This window comes from Macrobrachium rosenbergii, chromosome 41, assembly GCF_040412425.1.
Source record: "Macrobrachium rosenbergii isolate ZJJX-2024 chromosome 41, ASM4041242v1, whole genome shotgun sequence".
Lineage (NCBI taxonomy): Eukaryota > Metazoa > Arthropoda > Malacostraca > Decapoda > Palaemonidae > Macrobrachium > Macrobrachium rosenbergii.
The window spans coordinates 77,848,306-77,860,805 of record NC_089781.1 but is presented as its reverse complement, the minus strand read 5'-3'; the positions used below and the strand labels follow the sequence as shown (position 1 = coordinate 77,860,805).

The 12,500-nt window shown below is 31.1% G+C and overlaps 1 protein-coding gene across 1 annotated transcript in view; it reads right to left on the bottom strand.

The window, feature by feature from the left end:
• The window catches only part of LOC136826507 (uncharacterized), a 169,731-nt gene extending 160,154 nt beyond the window's left edge, over nt 1–9,577 (bottom strand). Inside the window, exon 1 of the mRNA XM_067083695.1 lies at nt 8,918–9,577. Coding sequence (XP_066939796.1) covers nt 8,918–8,978 — 61 coding nt within the window. The 5' untranslated portion in view covers nt 8,979–9,577. The remainder of the gene's footprint in view (nt 1–8,917) is intronic.
• Nucleotides 9,578–12,500: the final 2,923 nt, after the last annotated feature.

Genomic DNA, 12,500 nt, shown 5'->3' with positions numbered 1-12,500 from the left:
TTGTCGATAAACTTACGCAAGTTATCCCAAACATTAATCTTGCAACACTTGTCCAAGTTAAAACCCAAATTATTAATGGCTAAAACCAGGCTGGAAGCGCTGGTAGTGATTAATATTCGCGGTTCAAAAACGGTTAACGGCGATCCTCTTTGAAGGTAATATTCTCAATAACATTGCGAATAGGGCGTGTTAAGTATGTTTTACTCGTCTGGATGTATAGTGTATTATGTGTTATGCAGGAAAACGTGCGTTGAGAAGCATATGTGTCCATAGATTTAATTAGTGTTATGTACTATGCGGGAATATGTACGTCCAATGTTGATAAGAGTATGCTTCTATAGATTTAATTGCCCTTTTGTTTAAAATATATTCTCAATAACACTTTGAAAAGAATGGTACGTTTTGTCTTTTCACCATACCTAAAAATATACTGAAGAAAATAATGTGTCATTCTATTAAAAAATATCACTTTAAACAAAGGGTAATTAAATCTATGGACACATGCTTAACAACTTTGGACGTACAGTTTCACGCACAATATAATCCAATACTTAATTTTGGAATTTTATACTACACTCTATCAGAAAATATTCATCAAATCTTACCGCGCTAAAATTTTGATAAATATGATGACCCTTAAAAACGTTAATTTCAGGAAAAGCAACTTATTTTATTTACTATTTTTAGGAATCATGATACGAAATAAAAAAAAAAATTAAAACTTACTGGGTAGAAAAACAATTGCCTTTTTTCGTCCCCGTGAATAAAAATCGGGAAAAATCCCTTTGATGTGAAAAATTAAAGCCAGGCAAAGAGGCAGAGTTTTCGGGATACACACAGCAATAAACATGATATAGGTCGGTGCTTTTTTTTGTGCGCGTGTCAATAAACTTGAAAAGTCGAGGGAAAAATGCGGGACACATTTTCCATATTGATCTCTAATCAGTAATGACATCCATTTGACTTTTGCCCTTTAAATGGTAAGATATGCATCTGCTTTAAATGCATGACGTGGAATATATTTCAAAAGATGAAAGATTTTATGTTTTCATGAACGTAAATGCAGAAGTTTATGTAATTTCTTGGTTTGTGTTTTCTGAAATGTAAAGATACGCATGGAATAAACTTTTAATATCGAATAAAAAATTCATTATACTTACAAGGGTGTAAATAAATAGTTTCACCCTAATTATGTTAGCTGAATCATAGATTTAAAAATAGGTGCATGTGAGCATTTTCATTGTAAAGGTGTTGATAAAATTAAACACTTTTCATAACAAAAACAATGTCACAAATGTCAATAAAAAGGTGAAGATCTCTCCATCCTCTAAGTGTAAATATAAATGAATAACACAATTTTATTTTATGATATAAAAGCTGTGATTCCCTATGCAATAAAGGGGAAACATCTTTTTCCTCCCATAAATTCATTTAGTAAGAAGGATTATTCTGCCATCATAAAAGCGTAGTAACTTTCACAGTCATTTATAGAGCTCCTAGATCTTAGAATCTTGGTTAACCAGGACACACAAGCAATGAAATAAATTATGCTGAAGAGAAGCAAAGTGTAAGATATTCACTACATCCGCTGAGTACGAATATTCTATAGTCTGCTGAAGAATTACATGAGATAATCAATTTGAATTTTTTTAGTGTAACGCGTTTATCTATCTATCAACCTTTATATATATATATATATATATATATATATATATATATATATATTTATATATATATATTTATATATTTATATTTATGTGTATGTATGTATATATATATATATATATATATATATATATATATATATATATATATATATATATTTATATATTTTATATTTATATTTATATTTATATATATATATATATATATATATATACATATACATGTATATATATCCATATACATATACATGTATATATATATATATATATATATATATATATATAATTATATATATATATGTATTTATATTTATATATATACACATGCGTATATATAAATAAATAAATATATATATATATATATATAATATATATATATATATATATATATATATATATATATATATATAATATATATATATATATATATATATATATATATATATATATATATATATATATATATATATATATATATATATATATATATATATATATATATATACTGTATATATATAATGGACATACAGAAATAGAGAATGCAAAGTTTCTCAAAGGCAGTTCTCTCTGCCATTTAAAGTTATTTCACCGGTAACATTTCCACGCTTAATTTCATTCACTTTTTCGAACAACTGCAACTTGTAATCTTGGGTGAATACGAGTACCAGTTTGTTTAAAATGCAAAAGTGGTAAGGCATATAAATATTACCGCTGAAACAGCCTCTACTCTTAATAAAAATTACTTATGCAGAATATTTATATCCTCACCTCACCGACACACACACAAACACATGCATACATTCATGCATACATACATACATTCATACATACACACAACACACACACATATATATATATATGTGTGTGTGTGTGCGTTTATATTTTGACCTTATAGAAAAATCACTGGTAATCAATAGAATGTTATATTGAGGAAGATGCCTCTTATCTGTCGCCATACGCAGATGAATTTGAAAATGAAATGGACTCGTAGATACTCGTATGTACAAAAAAGGAGCATTAATCGACCAGGTAATGAAGAGATACGAGATCAGTCAAGCCTCATCTGAGGCCACAGAATAAGGACTTGAATCATCTTCAAAAACGTTTCCAAGATGTGTTAATCTACTGTCCTTTCAGTTACTGAAAGCTTAAAACAATGTGAAAATAAATCACAAGTATAGCCAGGAACAATTTGTGATTCAGCTTTGTTTATTTAGTGGTTCCAAGTTCATATATTGGTTTGTAATACTGTTTTGTATTTGAAATTAAATGATTCTGATATTTGAGTAATTTAATCATTTTAGCATAGTTATTTTACAAACGACATTTCTTTCCTTTTCTAAACCTTTTAATTCATATTTGTAATTTCCCTACATTTCTCACTCACTAGACTTCCATTCTTTATTTCTACACGTTCAGATTAATAGGTCGGTGAATACAATACAAAATAAAATCACAGTTACTGTAATATGATCGTATTTTGATGTGGTTATAGTCAGACATTATTAGGAGACCAATGATCGTCAAATGAATATTTACCACTGGCACGAGTCACCCGTGAAATTATCTCTGTAATGCTATGCACCAGATGGATCATTTCTTAAAACTTAGACAAAATTCCCTGTTTGCAAAGCTGGAAGAAATCTTGCAGTGTTCTTTCATCGTTCTTTAGTGAAAGGATTGCATGCGGTTGTAAAAATAAAACCCGATGGCTAATTGCAAGTTTTACATTGTAGCTAGTGAGGTGTAGAGTTTGCATAAAAAAAAAAAAGTGAAACAGATGACGGAGAGCTTTATAGGATGGGGCGAAGGGGGTCGTACATGAAACAGGATATTTACCTTATGGAAACGTTGTGCAAGAAGTACTGAAGTTAAGGGAAAAGTCAGTGTGAAGCACAAATACATCAAGCGCAAGCATATGTAAAATTTACATAACGCAATGTGAAGAGTGTTCAATATGTATGGCCAGGAACATAGTTTACTCAGCGGTTCTCAGCCTTTTTTTAGTGATGACACCCTAACCAATGTAATCATTACTGTGGCAACCGTTCTTCACCATCACACCATTTCGCATGAATTAACTTTTATTTAATGAATAAAATTATTATCCAAACTATATATATATACATACACAATCACACACACACACACACACATATATATATATATATATATATATATATATATATATATATATATATATATATATATATATATATATATATGTGTGTGTGTGTGTGTGTGTTGTGTGTGTGTGTAATATATTAGAGTAGACATACTGATAATAATTATATGAAGACTTCTGCAATTTTTTTTTATTTTTTTACAAATGTTCATTGAAATGATTTAGCCAAGACAAAATTCATGACAATTTTGCGGCACCCCTAGGCACTGTCTGGTGTCACAGCTCCCAGTTTGAGAATCACTGGAACTTTACTAAAAGCAGTTAGAAGTGGCCGCTTCGCAAACGTTAGGTAGGTTTACTACCAAACAGGCATTTCTCTTGATAACTGTTTCATATACAAGATTTTTTTGTAATAACCAAGGCCAACTGTGGCATAAAAGCATCGAATCCAGACAAGCGGGTTTAATTTTCACTTTCTAGTAACATCATTCATTTTTCTTATTCCCTCTTTTATTCCTACCTCCGTGATCACGTGACTCACCGTACAACTGGTTCTTTCCTATTTCACTTACTTCAGAAGCTTAGCAACGGAATGCTCAACGCTCATTCCCTTCTCAGCAAAATTAGGAAACTGATGGTGTGAAAGACGAGAAGCACACAAAAAATCTTCTAAACTCACTTAACATGTGCGATAGCAGACAGTCATTATTAGAATAGAGCCTCTGGAAGTTGACTTGAAAGAAAATATTCAGGCTATGGTCTGAGCCGTAGTTATTCTTGTTAAGTAATAAGAAAAAATCATTTGAAGAAACCTAAAAAGAATCCCTGAAAATTTTAAGAATGTTAAGCAAGTAGTTGACCAAACGAATGATACATATATATATATATATATATATATATATATATATATATATATATATATATATATATATATATATATGTATAATATATATATATATATATATATATATATATATATATATATATATATATGTATATATATATATATATATATATATATATATATATATATATATATATATATATATATATATATAATACTGCGTTTTCATTAAGACCAGAAGAAAACCTATATATATATAAATATATATATATATATATATATATATATATATATATATATTTATATATATATATATATATATATATATATAATTTATATATATAATACTGCGTTTTCATTAAGAGTATAATTAACTCAGGCAAACAATCATATCTATTTTTTTAAATAAACCATTTCACTTGTTCAACAAACATTTAATTACTTGAGCCAACAGCTATTAAAATTACTTTTTTTCTAAATATATCTGAGATTATTTTCCAATGCTACTGGAGACAGAGTTATTTTTTGAACTTTCTGAATTAATACTTATGTCACAATTAGATGATTAAAAACATATTGATGGTAGTCTAATTATTTCACAATATTTATATTGAAATCCGTTATAATAATTCAATGCTCTTATGTAATCGGCATTTAGATATAAACTTTCCAGCGAAATTGTGAGTAAAAATTGGTTCAAATGTTCATTTCCCCAAAATACTCACAGACTGTACATAATTATATGTACAAGCATTCATGAGTACATACAGTACATACGTATGTAAAACACAAATGCACACGCTCATACACATATATAAATACACATACACATATAAATATACGTATGTGTATATATATATATATATATATATATATATATATATATATATATATATATATATATATATATATATATATATATGTGTTGTGTGTGTGTGTGTGTGTGTATAAATATACAATATATGTATATACATATGCTTTACACATGCACACACACACACACATATATATATATATATATATATATATATATATATATATATATATATATATATATACAGCATATATATATATATATATATATATATATATATATGTGTATATATACATATACATATATATACAGTATATACGTATATAAATAGATAGATGGATAGATACATAGATGGATAGATAGAGACATAAATACATACATACATAACTTATGTATACTACCACCAATGATCAAGGGACAAAAAAGATCCCGCATAAATGGAAAAAGAAAAACAATTCCTCCTGTATAAATGACTTTGATTACGTATTCATGAATCGTAGGCCACCATAAAAAAAGAGAAGAAAAACAGGGTATTATTCCAGGCTTGATAACTCCCTCTAGGCTGGTAATAATACTGATACCTCATGTCTGTTGTTATGATCAAGGTCTGTAGATAATTCGTTAACTTCCGGCGGGAACTCATTATGAAGAGAGAGAGAGAGAGAGAGAGAGAGAGAGAGAGAGAGAGAGAGAGAGAGAGAGAGAGAGAGAGAACTCATTGTCGCGGATACACGCATGTCGTGTTATTGCGATAAATTATTACAACCAGGCTTCTCTTGCTATTGCACTGAGGCACAAATAAACATGAAAGGCCACGAATTACCCTTCATCTTGGGGAAAACAAAGTTAGAAATAAATATATACGTAAGAGAGAGAGAGAGAGAGAGAGAGAGAGAGAGATAGAAGGGTCACTACTAGAAATGATGTAAGGGTCACTACTAGGAAATGATGAGAGAGAGAGAGAGAGAACAACTATAGAGAGACAATAACGAGAGAGAGAGAGAGAGAGAGAGAGAGAGAATAACTACACTGTAAGGATTGTTTCTAGACAATAACGAGACAGTAAGAAAGAGAGAGAGAGAGAGAGAGAGAGAGAGAGAGAGAGAGAGAGAGAGAGAGAGAACTACTATACAGTAAGGTTCACTACCAGACAATAACGAGAGAGAGAGAGAGAATAACTACACTGTAAGGATTATTACTAGACAATAACGAGACAGCAACAGAGAGAGAGAGCGAGAGAGAGAGAGAGAGAGAGAGAAAGAGAGAGAGAATACGTGTACTGTAAGGATTATTACTAGAAAATAACGAGATAGCAAGAGAGAGAGAAAGAGAGAGAGAGAGCACAACGGAAATAATAATGGACTTATTTTTTCAGGTGACGAAAAATCTTCTTCCCAGAAGAATTATGGAAACACCATCAAATGGAGCTAGTTCCATAATCATGGTTTGAATAGTTTGAAGGATATATCATAATTAAACAAGCGAGAATTTGTATCAGATGATCTGTTATATATATACGAATATATATATATATATATATATATATATATATATATATATATATATATATATATATATATATATATATATATATATATATATATATATATATATATATATATATATATATATAGTTTGTAGGACAGATCACATCCAGTTAACTCAATTAAACTAGAAAGAAAAAGTATTAGATGATCTATTGTATTTACACGAATTTGGGAACTTTTTGGTAATATTCATATATATATATATATATATATATATATATATATATATATATATATATATATATATATATATATATATATATATATTAAGTTACATTATATTCATCATAACTCCAGTTTCACGTAAGCAATATATCTCACAGCGCTGATGATGTCTTCATTAAAAATGGCTATCAGTAATTCATATCAGGTCATTTCATTCCAGGAGGCACAAAAGGATTGAATAAATAACTCATTAAATAAGAGATTGCGTTCCATTGTCCATGATTTTGAACAAACAGAATACATAATTACAGATTCTTAACACCCACTCTATTTCTATGATATTTATTCATTTGAATACGACGTATATTCAATATTTTCATCTTAAATCTCTCAGGTAGGAAATATTCTTTTATTTTTTCTTTCGTCAAATGAGACATTGTTTAGTTTGCGTCTAATAAAGGAGAAGTGTTGATGATAACATCAGAATATTATACAGTGGGTAAAAATAATTAAGTTGCAGACAGATCTGTATCTTGAAATGACAAGACTGAGATATTCGTTACTTAATTTCATCTGTGGGTTACTCTCTGCAGTGTTTCTAAGTACGCATGAATGCATACTCATTTTGCATATCAAAGTATATGTTCTATATATATATATATATATATATATATATATATATATATATATATATATATATATATATATATATATATATATATATATATATATGTGTGTGTGTGTGTGTATATGTATAATATATGTGTGTGTGGAGAACTGTGTGTATGCGTCTTGTGTGTGCCTGTGTGTGTGTGTGTGTGTATTGTGTCGTGTGCGCGAGTGTTTATACCTTTTGAGCATTTGTAACTAGGCACAGCAGGCTGCTTAACTACTAACGTCAAGTGCTAAATGAACTGGAGTGCAATTTTACTGTAACCAAAAAATTATTTGAGTTAGAGCAGCACATAACTAATATCAATCAAATCAATTCATGCCATCATTGCCAAATAAGATTCATTATATTTTTTTTTATTCTCCACGATTTATATGTACACAACGGAAAAATGCACTTGTTTCCTAACAGAAATTGAGTGATCATTACTCATTAGCGTTAGGGAATATTGCACTCAATCCAGCATTTCAAAATAACGGCATTATTCGAGTTTTTCTGTATTCATGCCATTGCAAATGTCTACCTCATCATATGCCAGATTTGAATTATACTGCGGGCACAGAGCGTATATTTTTGTTTAGCTGTGAGCTGTCTTCCAATCCCCAGAAGAAAAATTGAAAATAAATTTTTTTGCTTTTATAGGCGATGTGTCAGTATTTTCGCCTTAAGATAAGGACTGTGATATGTTCTTGCTGTGTGGAGAAAGTTATACTTGACCAGTTTCTTTCTATGAGGAATAAAATGAGAAATTTAATAACAAAAACAGAAAAAAAACAAAGTAGAGAATAGGGATAATTATGAAGTATTCACCTGCTTGTCATAAAATAAAAGCACGTGCTTCCGAAATTGCATACCTGGCAGCGAATCAAATGAAAATTATTCACATTGGTCTCTACATTTGATGATAACAACAATATGCACAACCCCTCAACAGTAAACACACACATTATATAAACATGTATATATAGAACACCTTCATTAATAACACTCCAGTTCTGGCATCTGACTTGCTCCTCAGTGTAAAGCTAGCAATATTATAGGAAGGCGTGAAAAAAACTATAGATAGAAGTCCTTACATCCAATACCTTTTTCCAAGAAGATCGTCAGTAGAGTAAACATCAGCCAGTAATGGGCTCCCCTACCCATCTTGTTATTTTTTTCCTTTTTTCCCCCTTTTTCGTCTTCGTTCCTCCTTCGATGAAACCGCTATTCCCGCAATAAATTCTTTCAGGATAATGGAGGTACTTTCTTTCTTTCTCTCTCTGGTAATATATCTTCGTTCTGCTGCTCTAAGAGAGGGTTAAAAACGGCCACACACATTCGTCCGTGATCGGAATGTTTATTAACAGAACGCTGTTCTACGTGAAACTCATTTTGATTTTTTTTGTTTCTCTATTTGTCATCAGAGTTCTTTTACTGTTAAAAAAAGTTAAACTATGCACATTACATCATTTTTGTAAAATATCTAGTCTCCATCTAAGATATAAGCATTTACTAAAAACTAGTTTTTCATCAACGTCGCAGCCATCACTATTCTAATTGATGCATTCTCTCGAATTTTCCTTAGTCATTGCATGCACTCTGTCAAGCTCTTTTGGGTGGCTTCCATGATCATCCCTCGCTCTTCATCATAAGCCATGAGCGATGAATATAATTAGAACCGATAAAACTGTCGCTAGGAAGTCGAGAGGCGCGCGTGTCCCCTGCCGAGGAGCAATACCTGTTACGCAGCCTTCCTCCCAGCCAAGCGTCTATCGAGCTACTGACTTGTGGCAGCTGACCCTGATAGAGACCCACCGTATGGCGGTGGCCTCGCAAAACATACGTACGTACGCGCTTTACAATCATAAGGTGTTATGGCGCAGTCCATCCGATGCTGGGATTGGCTCAGACTTATCTTGTCGAAGGATACGACGTTGCGAGCGTACATCAAGCCCTCTGCTTATAATCGCTTCATCATATTGTACAGCACCAGAAGGTATCTTGTAAAATGCATATTTTCTCTTTAACATTTTGAAGGTACATTATGGACGCTCCGTGTTGTTCCGTCCACAGGGCTTTCCAAGTAACAGACTTTAGTAGATAATGCCGAAATTCCAAAGCGAGATTTAGTTTAACCTTCAACTCGCAAATTCACATTTTTTATTAAGATATTCTTTCCTACTAAAACTTTTACAGACCTCTTGCCATCCCTCCCCCTTTTCACCTATTCTGGGATTTGTCTGGTAACTCACTCTACCGTCATCCATTATATCTACTCCCAACCGACCCTAAGAATCAACCTTTTCCAACTCTTTCTTCGTTCCATTTCACTTTACCTCGCAACCGAAGTCCAGCTCTGCAGACTTTCACGGTTAACTTTTGTTTCGTGAAACTACACTAACAGACTTTTAAGATTTTAACACTTATTTACTATCACCAATTGCTACCCAAAAGTCAACCACTTCATTTCCTTTCAGAATTTCTTCGCTGGTCTCTTCCAGTACTGTAGACAAAACTCCTTATTGTTTGAGAACCAGTTTAATTAACGCCAAATTCAATACTCTCCCTTCTGCAATTCCTCATTTTTTGACCTAACGTCATTGCTCTTAATACTGTCCAAACTTCTGCACCATTCTGTCATTCTTGAGAATACATTTAAGAACCAGAGTCCCCTACACCCACTTCTCAGAAGAGGAATAGTATATGACCGTATTCAAGGCACACCCACACACAAAGTACACAAGAGCGCACACAAAGAAACACGCGCACACACATATAATATATATATATATATATATATATATATATATATATATATATATATATATATATATATATATATATGTATACTATATATATATATATATATATATATATATATATATATATATATATATATATATATATATGTATATATATGCATAGATATACACACAAACCACGCACACACATACATACACACACATATATATGTATGCATGTATATATATATATATATATATATATATATATATATATATATATATATATATATATATATATATATATATATATATATATATATATATATATATATATATATATATATATATATATATATAAATGTATGTATGTATGTATGTATGTGTGTGTATACGCAATTCCATGTTCTGGAAAATAATATTTAAAGAAAGGGACAAAGAAAGAGTAACGTCCTTCACTTATCGAATTCCAGAGAATTTGACGTTATTATTTTCTTGGTCCAGAATATTTTTTCAAGACTTTGTTATTCTCAACAACTTTCCAACTTTTACGTCTTGATCATCAATTACAGCACCACTTGCCTTAGATCCCTATACAGGTTTTCTTGGTAACTTTTCCATACTTTGGAAGCGACTTGTTATAAGGTTTCTTCGATATTTCTCATGGGGAATATGAAGCATGAAATTAAGATCCAATTAATTGCCTCATAAAGTACGAAAATATAAATGTTATGGTAAACATATTTTTCATGTGAATGATGAACATAAAAGCATGATTAAATTTCTCGCATCGAATTTTTATCTATCTATCTATCTATCTATCTATCTATCTATCTATCTATCTATCTATCTGTCCATCTATCTGTATATATACCTATATATATATATATATATATTTGTTATGTATGTATACACACTCATATACATATGGATATATTTATGCACTATATATATATATATATATATATATATATATATATATATATATTTGTTATATATATATATATATATATATATATATATATATATATATATATATATATATATATATATATATATATATATCTCTCTATCTCTCTCTCTCTCTCTCTCTCTCTCTCTCTCTCTCTCTCTCTCTCCTTGCGCTTTTGACGGCAATGATGCCTCACTGCTGGGGTGTCATCACAGTGCCAAATCACTGCAGAGGGGTTTTGTTTAACCAGCAATGAGCGCCTTCCCTCTGCTCGTCGGCACTGCTCACCAAACCTTTAAGGTGTCTCGGTGGGTTCTTCTCGTTTCACGAAGTCTTGCATGGCTCCAACGCTGGAGATTATAAGAACAGAATTCATATTTCTCTAATCAAGTCTTGATTTGTGGTTAGTTCGTCCAACGCTGGAGATTATAAGAATAGACTTCATATTTCTCCAAGCAAGTTTCGATTTCTAGTTAGTTCGTCCTCCGGAGGATCCCTCAAATAAACATTGACGGTTTTACCTTTCACAACGGTGATGGTTCTCTGGAAGCTCGTGATCGAGTGAGCAAAAGACGCGTGAAGCTTGCAAGGTTTGTTTGAGAACCTGACGGAAGCTTCGATTCGTCTCTTCTGGATTTCGGAGTCTTCTTCCTCCTTGGAGACAGACGGAGACAGTTTGTTCTTTAGTTCGTCCTTCTATTTGTGTGTTTTGAAGGTCGCTTTCCGTTGGAATTTTTTAGCATTTAACCCTTACGATTTCTGAGGATGTATTCCTCAACGGAGTCAGAGCTGGGAAAGAATCTGGACTATTCTTTCCGAGTTGTGACTCAGTCGAGGTGAACATCCCCAGAGAACGTAAACGCTGCCATACTCACAACGATGGTCGGTCGCGATCTCAACAGCGTCACAACTCGGAAAGTATGGTCAGGATTCTTTCCCAGTTCTGAATCCGTTGAGGCATCTTCTCGCAAGGAGCTGTACAGTATATATTAA